Source organism: Medicago sativa, chromosome 4, assembly GCF_051527215.1.
Source record: "Medicago sativa cultivar Bolivia chromosome 4, Bolivia_mono, whole genome shotgun sequence".
Lineage (NCBI taxonomy): Eukaryota > Viridiplantae > Streptophyta > Magnoliopsida > Fabales > Fabaceae > Medicago > Medicago sativa.
Window position 1 is genome coordinate 27,053,272 of NC_140752.1, and position 25,559 is coordinate 27,078,830.

Consider the following 25,559-nt stretch of genomic DNA (forward strand, 5'->3'; position numbering starts at 1 on the left):
TTAAAGATTTTTGGTCAGATTTAACGGATTTTCATGTAAAATTAGGACTACTATCTCCAGTCTCCACAATACCATAAAATTTAATTATTATCATTATTATATAAGGATAATTTATACAAAATCAAGCTCTCAATACAAAAACGAATAGTAAAGTTTCCACTAATATAGATTGGTATAGCCATGAACATGGGGTTAGAAAAACACCTATACATCTTTACTTAGTTTCATAACACAACAAAAGATTACAACACATGAAAATATAAGAATGTGATAGCTAGTTTCACCCTATGCTTAGAAAAAGGAAGGAGCGAAACCCTTTGTTCCAAGAAGTGAAATTCCACAAAAAAAAAAAAAAAAAACTTCTGCATACATGCAGGGTATGTTTTGATACTTTTGAAAGCTTGCATCAAATCATGGATATTTGTATACTTATGAAATGAAATGACAAAGGGTACTTCCTCTATTCTGTTTGTTACAGGAGTATGGTATGCTTGGTGTTGGAGAAACAATATTATTTTTTAGGATCAACATTGGCGTATTCAAGATGTGGTGCGAAAGATCTTTTAGTTACATGATGAATGCATTTTGTACTATCCCAATATTGGTTCGGACCCACACTCATCGCGCCTCTTAGCTCATTGGAGCCCCCCTCCGGAAGGTACACTCAAGATCAATATTGATGGTAGCTTTCTAGAAGGCTTTGGTTGTTTAGGTGCTGGTGGTGTTGTTCGCAACCACGATGGAGATTGGATAGCTGGTTTTTCTCACTATGAAGCTGAAGGTGATGCGTTGTTAACTGAGTTACGTGCTATCCAGATAGGTCTTGATTTATGTAGTAAAAAAGGTTATGTCAACATTATTTGTGAGAGTGATTGTTTGGAAGCAGTTGACCTGATTATTGCTGGTCGTGATCATAACTTACACACTTATGCTACTGACATCCTTCATATTAGAGATGCTTTACATGAAAATGGAAATACAACATTGATGCATGTTCTTAGGGAACAAAATATGTGTGCAGATTTTATGGCTAAGGAAGGATCACATACAAGGTGCCCTGCTCACTTGAACTTCCCTCCGCCTGGCATGGAATCTCTCATCCTGAGAGATAAGCTTGAAACTTAATTTCGACTCTTCCCTCTTTTTTTCTTTTTCTTTTGCCTCGTTACATTGTAACACTACCAAAAAAAATGGAGAATCAACTCATTATGAGACAATCAAATTGAAATTTGAACCATTATTTATTATTATAGACATCTAAGTTAGTTATGTTGTAAAATTATTTATGTTGTCACTGATTAATTTGTGAGTTAAGCAAATACATTTTAACTATAAACATGTTTGTATTTACATTTACAAATTAATTATATACGTGAGAATGTAAAATAAAATATGTAAATATACATTATATTTATATTTTGAGGAATATTATATTTATATTGACATATATTTCTTTAAGACAAATCGAAATTATTAGTTTTTTAGAGTGATTGATTGTAACATATTTATAGTAATTGTGAATTTCATTTAAATGCTGCTGTTAATTGTATGACTAAAATGGAAAATCAATAATAAAATCATTACTCCCTCCGTTTCAAAATGAGTGTCGTTTTAGGTGTTTACACACATATTAAGAAATGCAATGATTAAGAGAAAGAGAATGGTTATTTTACCAAATTATCCTTATTAACTATTGGTTAGTTTTAAAAGTAATACTTTGGAAGTAGTGTGCAGAGTATTAATTGGAGGGTACAATTGAAAAGAAAAAGTTATTATTGCATTGGAAACTGAAAGCGACACTCATTTTGAAACAAATTTTTTTGGCTAAAGCGACACTCATTTTGAAACGGAGGGAGTAAATGATAAATTGGTGTACTATGAAGAATCATGTAGAATACATCCTCCGGTCACTATTATAAGCAAAAACCCACATTCTAGGTTCATTCAATAAATGATGTATGTAGTCTATATTAAAGACTATAGGCAACTCTAGGTTCATTCAATAATTTTGCGTATTTACACAAAATTATTCTAAGGAATAGATAAGTAACTCTAGGCAACCCCGCTATGTTAGTAAACTGATAATAGTGTTGACGAAGGTTACTAGGCAACACCGAAGATATACCAAGCCAATAACAAACCTGATACCAAAGAGAGCTAAAAAAATTACACTCCAAAAATAGATGATTTGTTGTTTCCTGAAGTCCGCAACCAGAAACACAAACCGCGTTTTCTGGTTGGATTACACGCCTATGCACCAAATTGTCTTTAGTAGGCAAAACCGGTTCTGAAAGAGATGCCACGCAAACATAGACACCTTTGTGGGGATCTGTTTGTGCCACACATCGACAGCTGGACTAATCACCGGTACACCTGTGGTAGTAATGAAAGTGTATGCGCCCCTGACAGTGTAGCCCCTAGTAGTGTCCAGTAATCAGCTCCAAGTATCATCATGTTTCTACCTGCAAAACAATGTTGTGAAGTAACACTGAGCACTCCCTCACACTCTCCCCCTCCCATGCCAACAGACGACGGCGCCACACCCACGCCGCTCCACCTTCCCCCCAACCTAACCTCCACATCTCTTCCACCTTACACTCCTTATCCACAGCCAACTCAAAAAGACGGGGAAATCTGACTCGCAGAGGCATTTCCCCCACCCACGTGTCATACCAAAAAAGAGTATCTCTACCATCACCAATTACCCGACGAGTGTTATCATCCAAAGTGTAACGTTGACGCAACAATCTTTTCAGAGCAAGGGAAGCATAGTGTAGGGATGTGCTTTAGAGATGATAAGCAATGACAGATTTCAAGGAATACGATAACTCCGTGAGGCGGGAGAGAGTTGAGACCTCTCCATTCTCAGCGGAAAAGGCTTAAAGAATACACTATTCTGACTTGATAACATGAGTTTAGCTTCGATGTATATAGAACTTGATGCCATTCTAAATGTTTGTAAAGTCTCTCTTCAATATTTTCAAAACTTAAAGATAATTTTTTTAGGACACAAACAAATAATGGCATGAGTTAATTGTGTCTTTAAAAAAAATAAAAATTTGGTGCAAAACTCAATATAAATTTTCAATACAACACAAATACTACTTTTTTTTTTACCAAAACACAAATAGTACTTTTAAATTAATCACCTTTAAACACAAACACCTAAGGGTCTGTTTGGAAAGGCCAAAAAACTAGCTTATAGCTTATAGCGGATAGCTTATAAGCTCGTCTGACAAAATAAGCTCTGTTTGGTAACGATCTTTTCACATGAGCTTATAGCTTATTTCACGAGCTTATAAGCTATTTTTCAGATGCTATTCCAAGTAGCGTTTGATAACTTATAGCTTATTGTTTTTTCTTCCACTTTTGCCTTTGCTATTTTATCTAAAATCCCTTTTCACCCTTTATAATTTATTACAATCTGAAACATGTTACGTTTTCAATGCTGAAACAATTTTCAATCCCATTTTTTTGTCACATGATTTTTTTTTTTCATTTAGCAATATAAGTAGTTTTTTTTTTTCCTTACGACACTTTGCAATGATTGAATTTTATGTAATATATTCTTAAACAAAACACAGTACGAATATAATAAGTATCTAATTGGTTTTTATTTTTTAGGAAAAAATTTATCTAGTTGTCGTTGCTTATGTTATTAGATATATAACTTATTTTTTATTTTTTGTTGTTGTTCTTCCTCTTCACTTTTAATATTTTTGTATTTTAACATATGGATTCGATTTTTCTTTTTGTTTTTAAAATAAAAAGTAATTAAGTATTTTGACCAAAAAATAAAATATTAATTTATTAATCTATAAAAATATATATTTAATTGATTAATTTAAATTATAAAATGTCTTAAATATTAATATTAATTGATACACATTTTATTATGAACTAAGAATGTCAATTTATGTCATTTTAGATTTATCAGCTAGTTTAACCGCTAATTTTACCAAACACTTTAATTAGCTTATCAGCTATCAGTCATCATCCATCAACTATAAGCTATCAGCTATCCGCAATACTGTTTTTACCTATTTTTAGAGTGAGATGAAAAATCACACCGAAACACCCGTTACGACCGTGACCCAAAAGCCGATACAACTGTAAAACTCCGTTACAAATGGGACACACCATTACGGAAGCAAAAAACACAACACCGTACATAAGGAAAAATAGATAATGAGAGATTGTGATGAGCAATTAGTATCTCATATTCCTTTTATAGTCTATTTTCGTGTTGTAATGTTGTAATTACTATATTTATTTTAACCATCTTATAATATATAAAATAATAGTTCAATTTAAGTTATTATACATTATATGATAGAATAAAATAAATGATTTAATAATATTTGTGCATTGTTGTGATTAATTCACACCGTGACCACCGCAATCAGTAATGCAACATCCGTAACAGCCGAAATCGCGACAACCTTGACGCTACCGCGACCGTTATTTAAAACCTTGACAAGAATTAAGCTAATATAAATAGAATAAAACGACTTACATATGGAAATTATAACATCAGCTTACAAGAGTTATACAATTGTTATAAACAACACCCTCTACAAAATAGTACAGCAAGTGATGATAGACACACATTAATTTATTTATTATTTTAGAAACCCAAATAACAAACAAGAATCTAGCCTAGCAAATTCAATGACAATACCATTTAGATCCTCATTTTTGCAATCTTATCAGCACTAGTTGCAAGAGTAAAATGATCAAGTAATTACTGAATCATCACCTCAAGTTCAAAGTTGGCTTCTTCTTCTTTTGTTGTTTTGTCAAAAGAAGAGAGAATCTTCCAAAACCAAATTTCTTTCTCTTAGCAGAAAACTGCTTCTGATCATTCTCTTTCTCAACTTGCCTCTCAAATTCAAAAGATGGATCATAGTTTTGTTTACCAAGCATCTGACCTAACGACACTTTCCTTTTCATCGAGATTCTTTCGTTAAGCATCCCACCTTCAAACTTCTCTGGCATCATCAGTTTTCGGCTCAATATTTGACCTATCGATAGAGTCGGCTTTAGAACTGGTTTGGCTTCATCATCAACTTGATTCGTCCCATTTATGTCGAATAACCGAGAGCTTCTTCGATAGTGAGAAGGGTTTTTAAACTTTGTAGAGTTTGATGATCGCCTTTTGTTACCCTCGGATCGCCATTTTCTTAAAGCCTCTTCAACTACTAACTTCCCTCTATTTGCAGCCTCTACTCTTTCCAAAGCTTCTTCAAGAGCCTTCTTGCTTGTTTTAACTTCGAATGTAGCTTCTTCAACCCTTTTTAAAACATCCATTTTCGATACATTTGCTTCGTCAACTTGAAACATAGCATCGTGAACTCTCTTCTTAGATTGTTCATCTACCTCTCGAGCTTTGCATGTTAGAGCATTATACTCTTCAAAGGTAAGAGTAACTCCATCACCCTTTTCCACACAATCCCCGTCATAATAAGATAACGCTTTTATCTCGGCAAGTGCAGCTGCTTCGGCGGCCCTAGCAGCTTCCTTCATTTTTCGAGCAGCAACTAATCTAAATTCAGATGTTCTTATCATAGCTTTTGTCTGTTCAATCTCAGACATTGCTCTCATGACTTCTGATTTCGCAACTTCTCCCATTTTCTTGAAATGTTCTGCCTCAGAACTCAATCGTTGAAGCTCTTTCGTAATATCGGAAGGTTCATCTGAACCACATTCAATTTCAGCTTCTTTCACCACCTGCAGTTTAAGTCTTGTTTGGTTCAGCTCTTCCTCTAGTGAAGTTATTTTTGAAGAATTCTGAGTTAAACTCTCCCTGGTTTTCTCGAGCGATATTCTTTCCTTCTGAAGTTTCTTGTTGAGTGATTCCACGGAAACTCGAACATCAGCGATATCGTTTGTTGTTCGGTTTAGATTAAATTTCGCTTGCTTCAATTCCCTTAAAATTAAACCTGGATTCGCCGAATTGGAAGGAACACGACTTCCATGGTTTTCCTTTTCTTCATCTTCTTTTTTCTCGTTCTCCTTATCATCACACAAATTCTGCTTCTCCTTAATGTTCAAATTTGCCTCAGATTCTTCTTCTGCTTGTAGCTTTGATTTCAGATTTTCAACAAGCCTTTTGGTACTTTCCAACTCTTTTAAAACATCGAGAGTTTCCCTTTCTTTAACGATAAGCTCTTTCTCCAATTCCACTGCTTGTTCCTCCAATTTTCCAGCATCAAGCTCTTCTGTGTTTTGTTGCTAAATAAAAGATAGACAATTTGATTATTTCACACAAATGATATGCTAATATGAGCAAGTTCATTACAAAACAATTTATCCAAAAAGAAAATACCCCCAAAAACGTATGAAATCCAAAAAAAAACATAAGGTTTTGATTCCTATGAACATAGTTTTAAATTATGGTCTTCAACAATATAAACATCTTAGAGGTTTTCACAAAACCAAAACTGCGGTTTGACTGCAATTTCGAATCACGGTCATGAACATACGAATTGAAAAAATAGGGAGCCACAGTAATAATCATGGTAAAACTTCCTAGCAGCAAAAACAAAAACTGTAAAATCAATAATTTTGAAGATACACATTAAATTAATTTCCACATTCATCCCAAACTAACAACTTGCTTGGTGAGCTGAGGCACATCGAAGGATTTCTAACTAGGAGGTCCAAAGAGCATTCATAATTCATATCTTCTAACTAAGACACGAGCGGTTATTGAGTTCCACCTAATGACAAATGATTTGGAAGAACCCGATTTTGATTTCTAGGTTGAACAACTCTTGGCCAGACTTCCGGCCAAACTCCAAATTACCAGAATCTACTTCCCCTAGGAACTAGAGGGTAAGCACAAAAAAATCATATTTTCTTCCGAAACCACTAGTGTATGTTTGGTTCAGCTTTTACAAGAATTGGTTTTGAATTAATTGATTTTGTAAAATTGATTCTAGATAAAAGTGAGTTATGTTTGGATGCATTTATGTAAAAGTGGATTTAGCAATGAAATTAAGGATAAAATCAATTGTAGATGCCAAAACCTACAAATTGTAGCTTCAAGTAGAATAAATTCTACAAGTAAAATCAATTCTACCTTAAATCATCCAAACATCATAAAATCAATTCTACAACCTCTAGAATCACTTTTTGGCCCTCTAGAATTGAAATCAAACACATGCTTAACATTTGCCTATCCAAATATATTATTTTTCATATGAATGACTTATATTATAAATTTATATTAAAATTCAGACATCGCTTTAACATATCATCATGCACTAACTTAGTTATACAATCTTACAATTTTAGTGACTAAATTAAAATTTAACTCATTTACTTCTTTCACATTATACCTATATATCCAGATCCAAGTCTCCCTAATTAGAAAATACAAAAATAAAGTAATCTATAAATCCCAAACAACTACCAATAAAAAAAATATTAAAATAATAACAAAAATGCAAACTTTGGATTGAAGTGCATGACATAAAAATAAATACCTGAGGAATAATGAGGTTAATAGTGTTACTATTATTATGATTATGAACAGGTTTCCAATAACCAACACCACCGAACCGAGTAACAGCTTCTTTAACAGACTCAAACGGTGCAGAAGTATCAATCTCCGCTCTTAAACCGTTCACCTTCAAACCCGGTTCAACCGGGTTCACCACCATAGCTTCAGGAATTTCCATAGAGAAAAAGAAAGAAGACAAGAAAATAAAAATAAAAAGGTTGTTGTGTTGTGTTGTGAAGTGTTTAGGATTTGTAGAAGTGAAAGTGAAAGTGTAACGGTTAAATAAATGTGAACATAAATACAAAACAAAACAAACGGTCTTGTCTAGTCAACTTTGTGTTGATTGACGATGATGAAAGCGGAGTTGCTGCCTTGATTTTCGAAATTATGTGGGTCATGTTGGGCCCACTTTAGTGGGATAGTGTCAACGGTAACAAACAACAAAAGTGAAAATTCATATTTATGTGATGATGGTTTTGTGAATAAAGAAAAGTAAAAGGGTGGACCGTCTTCCAAAATAAATACTTTGCTATATGTTGCAAATTATATATGTGCGATCTACACATGATAAAAGGTGGATAGTGGTTCATATATTTAAAATAAATAAAAGATAAAATCAAAATCCAACCAATGGTTATTAAAAATAATCCAATTGAAACAATTTTTCCCTTTTGACTATCCTTGTACAACAGTAAATATGTCGGTTTTTATCAAAAATAAAATATCGAATCCATAACGCTTAGCTTGATTTTTGCTTCCAACGAAAAATTTTCTTAACAAGGTTTTATAAACGTGTTTTAGTGATGTGAATCAAATTAAACTAAAACAGAATAGATAAAGTTGTGTTAAGATTTAATTTCAATAACTATTTTTCTTATGTTTCCTCTTAATCGATTGTACACTTTTTATACCTCAGATATAACTCCATTTATCTCGAGTCGTATGTCTTCTCATAAGGTTAACAACTCGAGATTCATTGAACCAACTGACTTCAGATGCATCTGTGGCAAAATAGTTGATTGTTTCAATGACATAAGCTTGGATAGTTATACATGAATATAAACCTACCCACAACCTCTAGCACGATAGCACATATACATAGTTTAAACCATGTCCTGTAGATAGTCAGACTGACTAGGCTGAAAATAAATCAAAATATCAATTGAGGAGCATTACATCTTCGGCAAAGCATTAAGAACAAATACAAACTAAAGATTATATTGAATGCCTAAATCATATAAAACCCGCCAAATTAAGACTACTACATAGATTCCTAGCTATTTACAAACAACCCCAACACAAAAGAGAGTTTTTTTTTTGTTTTTGCATAAACCAGGTATCTTCTGTGCGCAACTGTGGAAACTAATCCCTTAAGCATTGTGAGTCCCAAATGGGCGGCAAACTCTCCTTAATAATATTAACTATGATGCATGCCTAAGGATGGATTCGAATCCAGGACCTTGGTTAAGCTAATAGAGAATTTAGTTATCCATGATATGCATAACTAAAATAAGATAGTTGATATATGTTGGAGAAGCATCAACAAGCTTGATTGCAAGCTTTCTAGTCCTCTAATGGTGACTCATTCTCTCTGCCCCCTGTCTCTCTATTTTGGTTCAATTTAACAATTGTTCTTTCTATAGAAATTACATACACCTCTATTTATAAAAGTTATAAAATTTTAAGTTCACTAGGCGAAGTAAGGTTGGTCTAGTGAAACAAGGTTTCTTCTTTGGAGGGAAAAACCAGTTGTCTTCAAATATTTTCTTAAACTTCCTTAGTTCGCTTAGTGCACCAATTCTCGCCTAGCGAACCATTTTTGGCTTTTCCTTCTGAAACTCTATGTTTTGGCTCACTTTCAAGTCGCTTAACCCGCCTAGCAAATAAGGCTTTTCACCAAATGTCTATAGGTTTCTGTGGCTTAGCTTCTAGCACGTATGTTTGCCTTCTTTTGCTCCGTATTGGTGTAGTCATGCTCAAAAGCTATAAAAAAAAGTATGGAAAATGGACATAATAGCTTTCTAACGAGTTATATAAACGATATTTATATAGAATTGGGGGATCTGATACTGAATTATTTGCAAAAAAAGTCGATAAGTGTTATAGAAAATAACATTAATTTGACACTTATCAACTCTTCCCAAATTAGAACTTTTTTGTGCTTAAAGAAAAGTTCTCAAAAATATATTTCTACTCTTACAGAATTTGATTGAATGTAAGAAATGATTCACAAGGCTTCTTTGTGAATCAATCAATTTTGAAAGAACAATGTATAATGCATGATTCAAAAGTGAATTTCACGGGCAAGTCTTATGTCTACCACTAGAGCTGTCAAAAAAGCCTCAAATTGAAATGCCTCATTTATTAGGCCCCCTTGAAAACCCCAGTTTCTTGACCCCCCCTCTTAAATAAATGGCTGTTACTTTTCCCACCCTATGAGGTTCTCGTGTGCCCAATTTTTTTTCTTCCAAAAATGTCCTTCGGATTTTAGAATCCGAAACGAGTTTGGATTCTAAAATCCGAAACCTTTCTATATATAAAACGAGGACAGTAACTTCCCCCATTTCTACAGTTTTATGTTTGAACATTTGATATCTGTTTTAAATTTAATGTTTGAAAATTGTGTTGTTTCTTATCGTTTCTATTAAAGTATTTATTTTATAGGACCACGTATACATGTTTATATCAAATTCTTACCATATGTGTGTCTCATCCAAAAACAAAGTTTTGTCTCTGTGCTGAGATAGTTCAGATTATATAATCCGAAAAGTTTAACGACATTTCAGATTATATAATCTGAAAAATGCCTTTTTTCACTCATAAATTTGTCATTTCAAGGGTGTTTGAGTAAAAAATGCACTTTTCGGATTATATAATCTAAAATGTCATAAAACATTTCGGATTATATAATTTGATTTGTCTCAGCACAGAGACAAAATTTTATTTTTTAGCTGAGACATGCATATGGTATGGATTTGATATAAACATGCATTCATGATCGTATAAAATAAATACTTTAATGGAAACGATAAGAAACAACACAATTATGTTTGAGAATTTGGTTTCTATTTTAAATTTAATATTTGAAAATTGTGTTGTTTCTTATGTTTTTATTAAAGTATTTATTTTATACGATTACGAATGCATGTTTATCAAATTCATACCATATGTATGTCTCAGCTAAAAAACAAAGCTTCTGTCATAAAACTGTAGAAATGAGGGAAGTTACTATCTTCATTTTATATATAGAAAGATTTTGAATTTTAGAATCAAAACTTGTTTCGGATTCTAAAATTCGAAGTGCATTTTCGGAAGCAAAAAAAAAAAAAAAACAGGGTGCACGAGAACCTCATAGGATAGGAAAAGTATTAGCTTAAATAAATTTATATTAAGCCCTAGCCCCATTTTTATTGTCTTATTGATGGGCCATATTGAGGGCCAACTTTTGGCCCAACTAGATATTTTTTAAGGAAAAAAATGGAGATTTTTATTTGCTAGAATAATACAATTAATAATTAATAAATTTTTAAAAATAAATAAAAAACAGTCAGTTATCTTGCCACCGGACCACCGTGACGCTGCTGGAGCTCCGTCGTGGTCAACGCCATTTAACTATTAATAAATGAATTTTGCTCTTCACCCAGCAAGATTTGCTCCCGCCAAGCATATTTTCCAAATTTACCCCTTACGTTAGTTAACTAACGTTGCGGTAGTTAACTAACACAAGTTGTACATACTACGTGACTTAAGTAACGTTGCGGCAGTTAACTGACGCTGCGTAACTTAAGTCATATAACTGAAACACAGCATCACGGAACCACCATTTTCAAGTTTTAGAAAACACGAACTTTTCACCCCCAAATTCGAATTTCATGATTCTTGCGCCATTCAAAGCCAATTTCGACCACAATATCAAGTAAGTGATGATTATTCTACTGCATTCCATTTTTTTGGTTGAAATTTTGGATTTTTTTGAAGAAATTTTACATTTTTAGGTTTTTTGAAATTTGTCTTGCATGTTTGTTTTTAGGATTGTTAGTGATGATTTAACTTAGGAATTGTACTTTAGATGTTGTTTAGAGTGAAATGTGGTAGTTTAGGGTTTAGAAATTGTTAGATTTCTTAGTTGTTTGAAAATTGCACTCTATGTGTTTGATAAAATGCCTCAATGATTTTTTATTTTATTTTTTGGATTGTTAATGATGAAATTAGTTAGAATATAGTTTGTTAATGTTGATTATGGTATGTTTTACTGCAATGTGGTAGTTTACGGACTAAAATTACACTGTCTAAATTTAAGTGTTTATGTTGAATTGTTAGAAATGACACGATGTCGGTTTGGAAAAAAATTTGATTTTTTGCTTGTTGAGTCTTGACAGATCTAGGCCTGGGAGGCCGGGAGAGGTCCCTACAGGTAGTTTGCGGAGGGAAAGGCAAGATGTAAACCCTCGTATTCCTAGAGGTGGGGGTAGGAGAGGTGGGCGCTCGAGGCTAGGGGTTGAGTCATCATCACAGGCGGGTGGGTCGCAGTTATTGGACCCGACACAGTTTCAGCATCATCAGCCTCATTATGAGGAGTATCGGGAGCCGCCACATCAGGATTATTTTTCGGAGGCTCAGCAGTATGAGTTCGATGCGTATCAGGCGCATCGGTTTCAGGGGTATGTGGATCAGGCTCCTCAGCCTGATATGGAGCAGCCTCAACCTGTTATGGAGGAGCCTCATCAGCATGAGGGTGGGGGTGAGGATGAGGATGAAGGGCGTATTCAGTTTGAGGCCGGACTAGATGGCTTTGGAGGGGGGCCTTATGTGCCAGACCTATTACCTCGCTTCGGATCTCATGTTGCATGCATGCTATGGGTTGATGAGAATGTAAGTATATTAAATATTTATTTTAATGTTTATTTGACTTATTTGAATGTAAACTTTATGTTAGAATATATTTTAATGTTTAGTTTACTTATTATTTTTGTAATCATGTTTTTTGTTTTTTGTTTGTTTTTGTATTTCAGTTTCGAAGGACGCATTGGGTCAAAGGGACATCCCACGGGAAGAAGCTGAGGCTTAAATACATGACATTGCCTGAGCTGGATAATGAAGATGACTGGTTCTGGAGCCGTTTGCATCATTCCGGTCTTACCCACCTCCTGAATAGTGGGTACGACAACATCTCTCACGGGTTTGTTACAACCTTGTCAGAGAGATGACATGAGGAGACCAGCAGCTTCCATTTTAATGTTGGGGAGATGACCATCACGCTGAATGATGTGGCGTGTCTTCTAGGCATCCCTATCACTGGGAGGCTCATTCAGGAGGGTGACATTAGTCGTGAGGATGGGATACAGATGCTGGTGGACCACCTACTATTTACAGAGGAGGCTGCTGCTAAGGAGATCGGAACACAAGGTAGTGTCAGTATCAGTTTCACTAAACTGAAGATGCGCTACGAGCAGCTCTTGGGTAGCTGCAATGAGCTGATGCATCCTGACGCAGCTAAGGAGCACGCGGAGCAGGAGGTAGTTAGGAGCGCTTCTGTTAAGGCGTTTAGTTTGCTCTTCTTGGCTACACCCTCTTTGCCGGCAAGAACAGCAAAACCATTGATCTGATGTGGATGCATGCGCTTGTGGATTTGGATGACTTGGCTGGCTGGGCATGGGGTGCGATGGGACTTGCTTATTTGTATGAGCAGCTTTCTCTTACCAACAGCTCGACTGTGAAGGCCGTTGGTGGTTTCATGACCTTGCTTGTGGTAATAATTGTTTTTCTTATTGTTTACTTATTGGATTGCAAATGTATAGTTGGATTGCAAATGTATAGTTGTATAGTTGTGTTTACTTATTCTATTGCTAGCTCTACAGGGGCTGTGACTAACCATTAGGATAGTGAGATGGGATCTCAGATCTAGGAGTTCCTTGGTTGAAGTCTATACGGGTAGGTCCTAGGTCATATAGTGTAAACGAGGAGTTTGCTGAGAGCTACTGAATAAGGATTACACTAGTGGATTTCCTTCCTGGCTTGGTAGCCCGTAGATGTAGGTGAGTTGTGCCGAACCGGGTTAACAAACTCATTGTGTTCTTTACTTTCCTGTCATTTATTTTCTTGTTTTTATTTCTGTTTATCACGTGATGTTGGAACATTAAACGGAAGATTGCAAACGTTAAAACAACTGACAGAACATATTAAAACAAGTGCGCTAGAATTTTAGTCCGTCACTTGCCAGAGCGGGTTCTTAGGCAGTACAAGTATGTCCAGACCATTCCCAGGTCTCCTAGGAGGATGAGGCTTCCTGCGCCAGAGGATGTGGCGGCGGGCTTCTTGGAGTTTGCTTTGCATGTCATTAGCCTGCGGGACAGGGGTCGTCAGGTTCTGGATGATCAGCCGTGGATGCATGGTAAGGGGTACATGGCATGGTTCTGTCAAAATTCCCATCCTATTTTGAACCCCCTGCCACCATTCCTACAGCTGCTGCCCCTCTGCGTCCTATCCCTCCCTACGAGGAGGTTCTTGTTGAGCAGTAGTGGGCCAGACAACCACCAGACCCATACTAGGTCATCAGCAACATCAGGGCCAGAATGGACATTGCAATGGCGCATCCTGCTGTGTTAGGTGATCCATAGCTTCATAGCATGATGCAGGGCATCCAGGGCGAGTATAGCGGGATGGAGGAGATGTCGGCTCCGCGGAGGAGGAGTAGGAGTCCACGGGAATAGGGTTTTGGCATTATATGACTTGTGTATATTTGTAGTTTTATTATGACATTTTGTCGGATATGATTGTACTCCTATTACATTTGTGCTTTTGGCGTTTTTTATGACATTTAGCGTCCTATTATTTCTTTATTCCTTTATTTTGATTACGTGTGAAAGCAATTGATTGAATGAATGCTTGTATAAATGATGAAAAAATGGATGCAATTGACTGAATGAATGTAAGAATGAATGCAGGAATGATTATTTTGATTATGCAGGAATGTATGAATGAATGCAGGAATGAACACAGAGGTTCTACCTGTTCTGGTTTTTCTGCACAGACTGGGCGTGAGTTAACTCACGCAGGTGTTAATACCTGCGTGAGTTAACCCACGTAGCATATATGTACATGTGTCAGTTAACTCACGCAGACTTAGTTTAACCACCCAGCACTTTCTCAGTTGAGTTAGTTAATTACCCCTACGTTACTTAACAAGCACTGATTTTTACACTTGCGTTAGTTAACTAACGCAGGGGTAAAAATGGAAAATATGCTGGGCGGGAGCAAATCTTGCTGTGTGAAGAGCAGAATTCTTAATAAATCTTAGTTATTAATGTTATTGGGCTAAAAAAATATTGTTGGGCCTTGAAATAAAATGACTTTTCGAACATTATATCTTGTACCCCTACATTTAATCATTTACCCCTACAAATCATTGAAAAGACCAATTTTATTCTTTTGTCATTTGTCTTCACCCTGCACAAAATTTGGCCCCAAACTTTTTTTGAAATTGAATACGTAAATCATCATCAGAAACTTATCCTATGCTGCCAGCAATGGCTACAATACCATTCATAATTGTTGGATTAATTTTAAGTAAAAAACATATCGGCAATCAACTGAGAAGTTATGCCTGGAATATGCAGCGGTGCAATTTGCTTTGCGACAACGACTGAACGATGAAAGAGTTGCAGCGGCGATGGTGGCAAGCTTGTTGTGCCAGCCTGCTTTTGCAGTAGATTAAACCCGATAAAACACAATTCTTGTTGTGCCGGAAACAAGGTGGTGGACCAATCCATTCTCCTTGGATCTCCGGTTATGTTAATTAAGTGAAGGCAATAACAGTGAAAGCAATAACAGTGAAGGCAATAATGATAAGAAATTTGATAAAATAGATTTTCACGTGAGGCTTGTATTTTAAATTTCTTTGCAAAATATTATTGTTAGGTTGTATAAAAACAAGGGGTACATGAAGAGGAATGATTGTGTTGTTGGTGAAGAAGAATCTGAAACCATCCCTCTTGTTTTCCAGAAGATTTTGTGTGGGGTGAAATCAAAACTCGAGAGTTTAAGCATAAATTAAACAAATTTGAATTGAGAAGGGACTAATACTGAGTGCAGAAATTTTTTTAAGGACTAAAAAAACTATTAAAATTAAGTGAGGACTAAACTTAAAAGGTCTCAATTTTACAGGGAATAAAAACATATTTAACCCTAAAAATAGTATATAAAAATATTGGGGTGTTACACTAGTTGTTACATGAAGTGTAATTTACTCTTTAAAAAATTGAAAGACATCATCACTCAAATCAATAGTGATTTTTGTTAGGGTTTGGTTCAGTTTTTTTGTCCTAAACCAATAAATAAAGGGAATTTTCGGGTTAGTTTGAAGAAGTTTGTCGATTTTATCTGATCGACTAACACAGTTACAACACTAATCTCTTAACTCTTATTGAGCATGATTCAATTTTAATTATGTTATTGACTTAGATCGTAGGAAATGAATTTTGTGTTTTGCATAAAGTTCACATTCATGGTCTCCTTCCATGTTAGTGGTAAACAGTGCTGTCAATTTATGGGGTTTTGAGAATTTACGCCCAAACTCATATTTAAAGGGGCTTAAAATACTAAAAGATAATGAGTCCCCTTTTTTAGGGTTAATTATGTTTCTAGTCCCTATAAAATAGCGACCTTGTAAGTTTAGTCCCTACTTAATTTTAATAGCATTTTTAGTCCCTATAAAAAAAATTTTACTTATAATTTTAGTCCCTGCTAAAACAAAGTTTGATTAATTATCCTTAAACTCTTAAATTTTTGAACGATTTTTTTGAGACAAGATTAGAACACTATGAAAGGTTCGTTTACTAAAATTTAGAATTTTCTGACATGAAATGAATTAAATATGAATTTTTTAAAACGACAAAAGTTAAAGATAAAAAGTAATAAAATCTGGATGTAGAAATCAAATTTTGCGATAATTTTTTGCGAACGAACTTTTAGTAATGTTCTAAACATGTCTGCAAAAAATTGTTCAAAAATTTAAGAGTTTAAGCATAAATTAAACAAATTTGAATTGAGTAGGGACTAATACTCAGTGCAGAAAAACAAAATTAGGGACTAAAAATGCTATTAAAATTAAGTAGGGACTAAACTTACAAGGTCGCTATTTTATAGGGACTAGAAACATAATTAACCCCCTTTTTTATAAGCCTCAAAATTGCAAGCTCCACATATATAATCCCCTTTTCAGCCCATGTTTTTCTTCTATGCACCTTTTATTTAAGAAAATGCCTTGAGATTTTCGAAATATATAATCCAAAAATCACAAGGGCATTTTTAGAAAAAATAAACAAGGCATGTAAGAAAGACATAGGGTCAAAAAAGTAGGGTTAGATACGTTTTTGGCCCCTATAAAATTGGGATCTTTTAAGTTTAGTTCTTACTTAATTTTAATAGTTTTTTAAGTCCGTAAAAAAAATTTCTACACTCAGTATTAGTCCCTTCTCAATTAAAATTTGTTTTATTTATGCTTAAACTCTTGAGTTTTTGAACAATTTTTTGGAGACGTGTTAAGAACATTACTAAAAGTTTCTCTGCAAAAAATTGTCGCAAAATTTGATTTCCACGTCCAGATTTTGTTAATTTTATCTTTAACTTTTGCCGTTTTAAAAAATTCATGTTTAATTCGTTTCACGTCAAAAAATTCTAAATTTTAGTTAATGAACCTTTTATAGTATTCTAAACTTGTCTCAAAAAAATCGTACAAAAATTGAAGAGTTTAAGGATAATTAAACAAACTTTGTTGTAACAGAGACTAAAATTAGAAGTAATTTTTTTTGGAGGGACTAAAAAACCTATTAAAATTAAGTAAGGACTAAACTTAGAAGTTCCTAATTTTATAGGGACCAAAAACATATTTAACCCTTTTATTAATCTAAACCAATCATCGAATCCGAAAAAATTCATGTTTTATCAAGTTAGATTGGTTTGACTTTAGTCTTAAAAATTGCGTACGTGAACTAAAATTGTGTTGGATTTGGTCTCAACCCACACCGTCAACCCAATCAATGACTGCCTATGAAACCCGAATACGTTGTATGGGTGTGGGTACGCATATACACAAAAGTTTTAAAATTTAAAATATGATACGACTATGATACATTAACGAAATTTTTATACCGTATGCATGTAAAACACTTGAAGAAAATAAGCATTGGAGTACTCTTCATTATTATATTATTATAAAATTCAAATTTTTTAAAAACTAATATTTTATTTTAATTCATATGTTGGGATATCAACATAAGCTTCATTAAAAGAACTCAACACAAATTTTGTCTAATGTTGATTAATTGAATCTCCTCTTTCTCGTTACCTTGATCCACAAGAAGGATAATTTTAAGTGGTTCATCGAGAAACAATTTTACTTATGCATATCTAAAATTGAATCATATACATCTCCATTGAATTTTTGCAACATTGTCTCACTTTTTTACCCTTCATATTTTCTATGATACGTATATATGTGAAATATCGCATAAGTATCACTTTCATCCAATAAGTATTCGATAATTTTTTTTTAAAATTAAAATAATTAATTCTGATACTTCATGGGTACGCATCCGCGAGTATCCGTGGACAGGCACAGACGCAGGTGCATGCCTTTGGGGTTAGCTGACCCCACTCTTTGTCAATTTTTTTAACCAATAATACCATATTTTTATATGTTTGACCCCAATTTAATTTTTAGGTTGTCCACACATGATTCAATTTATACACTTAAGACAAACAATGTAAACTATTATATAATATTTGTTTAAAATAGTAGTACTACTTTATACATTGAAAAAGTGAATAAGCACTGGCTACTAGAGGATTTGGGTTTTAACTTTTAACTAACCTTTGGATTTTATTTAAAACAAAAAAAAATGCTAAAAAACAAATTATATCATGGAATTTTCTTTGGCTCGATTTTTCGGAATTTTCTTCTTTGGAGTTTATGGGAATCGTCAATCAACTTGAAAATTATATCATGGATGTTCGTTCATTTGAACAATTTTCTAATTTAGATGGGATTAAAAATCGTTAAAGAATGTTGGTGGAAACTAGAAAACATATTGTTTATCCAATGGTGTACTTACTTTTGAAGTTTACTTTTATATGTGTCTACTGCAACAAATTATACATTGAGAGTGATGTATTTGATAGTGTTGAAAATGAACAAATCTTCAAACACTTTCAAATTATGAATCCACTAAGAGAGCAATTACAATCCTATACTTTTTGTAATCTTCAATGTTTTGTTTAATGATAATGACTTCATCATTTTAATGGTTATGGTTTTATATATTTTTGTATAAATATTTATAATAAACGAGTTTGACCTCACTTTCTGAAATTTCTGGATCCGTCCCTGTCCGTGGAGTATCGGTATCTGGACCGGCTTCATAGATGATGGCTCATAAAACCAATGACAAGATGGAAGACCTCCTGTGCGCCTTACCACACAGGAGTACGCCTCATTCATTCTAACCTATTACGTTAATCTGTAACGACATCCCGCCTCTCATATCGGGTTTTACAAAGTCAGTTACAAGGTACAATCACATTTTACCAATTTTCGCAAATATTTTCTTCCTCATTTCGCTCATTGACTTTGAGCATCATGGTGACAGTAAGCCATTGTTGAATCTAAACTAATTTCACCACAACTTATTCCTACGCATTTGTAGTGACAATTTCCAATACATAACGCTTAACATGTGTCTTGGACCACATACCAACATTTTCTTTTCTTAAATCCTTAGTCATTATACAAATTTTAGCTAGCTTAAAGCATCCACCCATCCACCCATATCAACATACTAATGAAACCTAGACATATATATCATCGTATAGTTGGCAACTCCTAAGTGCATGCTTGTTACCTTTTATAGCACTGACAAATGCACACTAAAATATGTACTGCATAATAAATATAAACCGCAGGTAAGTAGGTCACCTTCCCTTGCCAATTCATTTAATTTAGTCCCACATTCATTATCATACATGGGGTCTAATACAAAGTCATTCTGATATAAAAGAAAGAGTCATGTGGCTATGTCAATTTCTTCAGTCTCCATAAATAGGAATCTGCATGTGAGGGCAGCTCATAATAATAATTACAATAGTATCTCGTAATGGGACACGTGTATTCCACCTTATTAATTAAATAATTTTTAGTACATCATAAAAATGCCCCATGGATGGAGCTACAGCTTACAACCATTAATTTCCCTAAAAAAAAAAAAAAAAAAAGCTTACAACCATTAATTTAGCACCTTGTTTAATTTGGATGTACCACACCCGATCTAGCAACTTATGTATCAAGATATGATAGTACAAAAATAATTGATGTGAAATATAAGAGTTTTTGATGAAATAATAATATATGTATTTTTATCAAGTAGTTTATTGATTGGAATTTCACATTTTAAGATGAATAAATGATCAATCTCGATTTAAATCCCACCGTTATATATAAAATACAATGTTCTTATTAATTGAATTATGCTCACGAGAGTTTTATAAAATGATCTATGTTAAGAAATATAGTTTTTTAATTGATATTATTAAGCAACAAGAAGGGATAGAGGACGGATAATGCTCAAATACAAATGAGTCTTAGGTTTGGAAGAATTTGCTAAATCCAAATTACTTGCTAATAAGCAAACAAATGAGTCTGCTTTGCTAAAACACGGACCCCTATTTACATAATAAAATAAGAAAATAAATTGTAACTATTAATATTCAAGGATTCTGCATAAACGAAGAGTTAGGGCTCGGATTGCCCAAATTGGGTAATCCTCTCGCGAGAAATAATAATTTGGTTAATTATCTATTCATATCAATTGTTGGGGAGTTCGTAGAAGAGTCGTGACCAATAATGTTAAAAAAAGTTTAAGACGATAACAAAAGAACACATTTCATCTAAAATTTTAAGACATTGAGAATATAAATCAATCATCTTTTATATGAAGAAGAAGAAGCAGAAGATTCGGCTTGAACTCCTCCAACATTGACCCGTTATTTCTTTACGCTTGTTGGATTCCTCCAACAATTGGTGTGCGAGTTTGATTCAGCTTGATAGAGGAGTGGGAATGAAATGAACCTGATGTTTTCATCAAAACTAGGTTGTGAGAGACTCTGACTTGAAAAAAAAAATTTGTTGGATATTTTTTATTTTTTTGGTGACAGAAGATTGTTGGATTTAAGTTGAAATAGTAGTTGCACATTGACTATTAATTTAGTTCAATGAATTTGACACCAATGATCTTCACATAAATAAGTTATTAACTACATCTTTTTTCACAGAAGATACATTATTAAATACGAGAGAGTGAAGTTTTCTGTAAAAAATAATATGAGAGAAGTTGGTAAATTTGCTTAGAAAAATGAGTTAATGTTTAACTTTTTTTTTTTTTAGAAGAAAATGAGTTAATGTTATATTTCATTTAAGAGTGAGTAGTATCAACTAGTACTCACCAAAACTCCCTCAAAAACTAATTCCCGAAATTAAGCAATGTTTTTTGGTCAAAGAAAGAAAATGTAAAGGCCTCAAATAAAAATTCTTAACCCCATACCCCATCAACATATTTTCATATATTTTATACATTGTCGACACCGAGTGAATATTATAATGATGCAATGCGTTGACACTCTTTTTTTTTTTTTTTTTGAAAAAGAAAAAGTAGAGTTTGTGTTCAATATTTGGATGAGTATTTTTTGTATTTTTGTGTTTAACTACCATAATGCTCAAAAACATTATCAGTGGGATTCAAATCCGTTGCAATTATTTGTACAAAAAGCATTCCCTTGCAATTAGAAAGAAAAAAGCAAGTTAAGCCACTACACCATGGATAAATCTCACAATTTTTCTTTCATGTATATTTTATTTCTAAATGATTATATTTTTATTTTTATGCATTTTAAAGTTCATCTTAAAATTAGTTTTGACTGATGATAGTAACATTACTCCTTGCTTAGCAAAAAAAAAAAAAATTAGTTTTTTGCCTCAACATATATGTTGGATTGTGACCATATTTTTTACAAAGTTGGAGAGGGTAAAGTTGGAAGAAAAAAAATTAAAGTTGTATTGGAAATGTAAAGTGACATTCATTTTAAAACAATTTTTTTTGGCTAAAGTGACACTCATTTTGAAACCGATCGAGGGAGTATTATATTTCATTTGCATACATATACATATATATATATATATATATATATATATATATATATATATATATATTTTTTTTTGACAGAGTCTTTGATTGCAATTGTTGTTGATAGTTTAATAATTGATTCCTAAAAAAGAAAGTTGAGACTTTCTCATATATTTAGTTTTTTTTTTGTTTTTTTTCTGTCTTAGTGCCATAAGATGTTTTTGTTTGTTGTCCTATCGTGATTATTTTGATTTTCTATCTTGCATTAGATTGACATATTAACTTTGATCCCGTGCATATTAAGTAACGATTTTTAAGTCTTCAACGTTGCCGATTTGGAGGTATGAGTAATTGAAATATTTTAATTTTGTTATATAGACTTTTCTCATTTGGTACATTTGTTTGCAGATTCACTATATTTTATTTTAGTAAAAGTAAATTTTAATTTGTTCCATATCGATGTATTTCATAATTTGAATAAATAAATATAGTTATTATTATAGTATAAAAAATAAACGCTAAGATTTTCGATGTCTTAACAATAATATTACAAAGTAATAAAAAAATAATAATATTACAACTGTAATTTTGGCAATATTAGCCAAGTTGACAAAAGTTTTTCTTCCCAATATCAATTAGACACACAATAAGACCACAATCACAATTTTTTATTTTGGAAATAAAGGGGCCTAAGCCTGAGAAAAAAGAAAACTAAACATAGATAATTCTAGGGGTCGTTATTCCCATAACATCAGCTAACATTAGAGAATTTAGCATAGCTGAACATTGCTCATACACACGCATGCAACCCAGACACATGTTCACAACCCATGTTTACAATAGCGTATAAAACTTTGAGTATAAGATGTGTGGGTCTAAAATAAATGTTCTAGAAATCAAAAGCTAGCATCGATATCATTCATAATTACTCAAATGAAATATAGCCATGCCTTCAAATTAAACACATTATGTTCACCAAATGAAATAAAAATTTAGCACATTATTTTAACCACACAATCCTTGTACCCCAACATTTTGCAAGATTAGAGTAAAATAAGCGGAAAGAAATGGTCAAAAAACAGTTAGCACAAAAAATTTGAACCTTCATAGTTTTTAACTCAAATAATGAACTTCAGTTAATAATGAATTGTTTCGGAAAATCCAAGATTGAATTATAGATCAAACAAGGAGATTTTACTTATGAGTGAATTTCATATTACCCATTTTGACAAAAGTTTTTCTTGGTCATTCGTGTCAGATTATTTATGATTGGATACTGACACGCCAATCCCGTTAATAGTTTAAGAAAATTATATAATTTAATGTGATTATATGTGTCGGTGTCGTATCAATGACAGACATGATACATGTCCGTCACCGAGACACAGCTAATATGAGGAGTGTTCGTGCTTCATAAGTTAAAAGGCAAATGAACAAATAGTTTCAATTAAACCAATTGTTGTCAATATATAGCCAAATTGCATGTGTCATCCTACATCTAAAATATACTTATAAAAATCTATACAAGCTATGATAACTCCGTTTGTATTTGACACTCTAAAACCAAAAACCCTCCCCAACAATTTCTCTTCTCCTTTGCAGTGTTTTCAATAAAACAAAGATATGTTCAATTCAACATGTGAGAAGAGTGTTCTTCAAATCAAACAAGATGACAAGTTTTTCAGCAGACTACTTTCAAAGGAAATTCCAATTGTCACCCATCTTTCAGAGTTTCTGTTGCAGTTCCATTTGTTTGGGAATCTCAACCTGGAACTCCCAAACACACATTCTCTAAAGACATTATTCCTCCCCTTACACCTCCACCTTCTTATCATTTCAACAATGCCAACAAAAAGAACGAAAAAAAGCACTCAAAATCTTCCAAGTATCTTTTGGCATTGCTTCAAAAACTAAACTTCAGGAAGAACAATCAGTCCTCATCTTCGTCCTCATCGTCTTCTTTGTCATCGTCATACCCTTCGTTTTCATTGTCATCAATAGATTCTTCCAAAATTACCTCGGAGACGACCAGGGTTAGCAGAAGAAAAATCTTAAGCTTTGGATCTTCTTTTGATTTCAGGGGTGAAAATGAAGATGGAAATGATTCACCAACTTCTACTTTGTGCTTTGGAATTCATCGTTCGATCAGCTCGAACAGTGGCTTCCAAAGTAACTACAAGAGGCGTGTAAGGTAATAAAGAATAAGTCATTATGTAGAATCCACACTTCAGATTGAAGGTATTTTCAGTGTTCAACGTTTATCAATGTTCAACATCATACAATACCGACACGTGTGGTTACATTCAAATGTTTACTTTTCTACTTTTCCTCAAAGTATTACCAACATTGACATTTCAGTGTCGGTGTTTTGTTTAATATATGTGTATGTATGTATGTCAATGTTTAATATTTAGCTTGTCACTCATTTGTATTTCCATAATTCAGTTTTTCTCAGTTAAACTTTATAGGCTTAAGTTCTAATTTTTGTCCATAATTCAAGTTTTTTAGTAGTGTCAATTTTCTATGTGGTAGAATTGGTCTTGAGTTTGTTTGTCTAAAACTACAAGCTTGTTTCTCTTAAACATTTTATGAAATTTTAAGAGATCATACATAGTTCCTTGATCTATTTCTGTTTAGGATGTCATGTGCTAAAAGCGTTTTATGCATAATGCATCACCTTTTTGAATCATTATTTTATGTACAAAATATGGTTATGCACAATAAGGGAGATTCAAATATATTTTAATGGCAGTTTTTTTTTCTCTAGAAAATTTGTAGAGATTAGATCGAGAAAAAATAAATTTTGGTCTTTACGGTTTGTGTCTTAGGATCCGTTTGGATAAGACTTATTTTGAACTTATGCAAAACAGTTTATGTAAATAAATGAATTTCTTTTGTATTATCTATAAGCATTTCAATGTAGTTTATGAAAAACTTATAAATTAACATAAAAACTTGTTTATTTACATGAACTATTTTTCATAATCTTAAAAATAAATCAATCCAAACAAGCCATAAACTTTTTTTTGTTTGATTAAAAACAATTTTTAAGTTGTTTCATTTTAGATACTTTCGAAAATATACTTGATTTTTTATGAGATAAAAAATAATAATTACATTTTAACTAAATTTTTTAACAAATGAGAGTTACTTATAAAAGTAAGGTTAAAATATGATTTTAGTCCTTACAAATATGCCTCGTTTTGGTTTTAGTCCCTGTAAAAAAAATTGTAGTTTTTGGACCCTGTAAAATTTTTTGTTTTTTAAAATAGTCTCTGACCCCATTTTTGTGATGATTTGCATACGTGGCATATGATGACTGAACCCATTATGTAGTTTTTGGTCCCTGCAAAATATTTTGTTTTTTAAAAAGGTCCCTGCAAAATTTCTTTTTTTTTTTGAAAATAGTCCCTCCAAGGACTATTTTAAAAAAAAAAAATTTTGCAGGGACCAAAAACTATAATTTTTTTTTACAGGAACTAAAACCAAAATGAAACATATTTACAGGGACTAAAACCTAAAACCATATTATAGCCTAAAAGTAATGGTTATAGTTTTAATAAAGCAGTGACTTATTAGTTCTGGCTTAACTCATCCTCCATAGGTATAAATTAAATAGGCTAGGTACTAAAATACTAATACGTCATAGCAAACAATAACTAGGTTTTTTTGTCTGTTTAATTAAAGTTGTGCGTATACTATGTACCAATGTTTAACATGATGCCTAAGTTGTTTGCCAAAACATTTTACCTGTTTGAGCTAATTTGTCGGCAGAGGAGTTGATGGTTGATAGTTGCTAGTACTTCAACTTGTCCCAAGTAATTACATGTGCATATGGACCACCATGGTATAGTATATCACAAACACATAAATCAAGTAAT

General features: G+C 33.0%; 2 protein-coding genes and 1 pseudogene across 2 annotated transcripts; 2 read left to right on the forward strand and 1 right to left on the reverse strand.

The window, feature by feature from the left end:
* Positions 1 to 370: 370 nt before the first annotated feature.
* LOC146927390 (uncharacterized) lies at positions 371 to 1,125 on the forward strand. Its single transcript, XM_085707067.1, has 2 exons — positions 371 to 377; positions 713 to 1,125. Exons 1-2 carry the CDS (start codon positions 371 to 373, stop codon positions 1,123 to 1,125), a joined length of 420 nt encoding a protein of 139 aa, XP_085563193.1.
* A 3,348-nt stretch (positions 1,126 to 4,473) lies between these two features.
* LOC146927391 (WEB family protein At2g38370-like) lies at positions 4,474 to 7,778 on the reverse strand. Its single transcript, XM_085700669.1, has 2 exons — positions 7,491 to 7,778; positions 4,474 to 6,234 (listed from the first exon to the last, which is right to left on the reverse strand). The coding sequence occupies exons 1-2, from the start codon at positions 7,683 to 7,685 to the stop codon at positions 4,756 to 4,758; spliced, it is 1,674 nt and encodes a 557-aa protein (XP_085556795.1). The 5' UTR covers positions 7,686 to 7,778; the 3' UTR covers positions 4,474 to 4,755.
* Positions 7,779 to 23,126: 15,348 nt separating this feature from the next.
* Positions 23,127 to 24,159, forward strand: LOC146927392 (uncharacterized; annotated as a pseudogene).
* Positions 24,160 to 25,559: the final 1,400 nt, after the last annotated feature.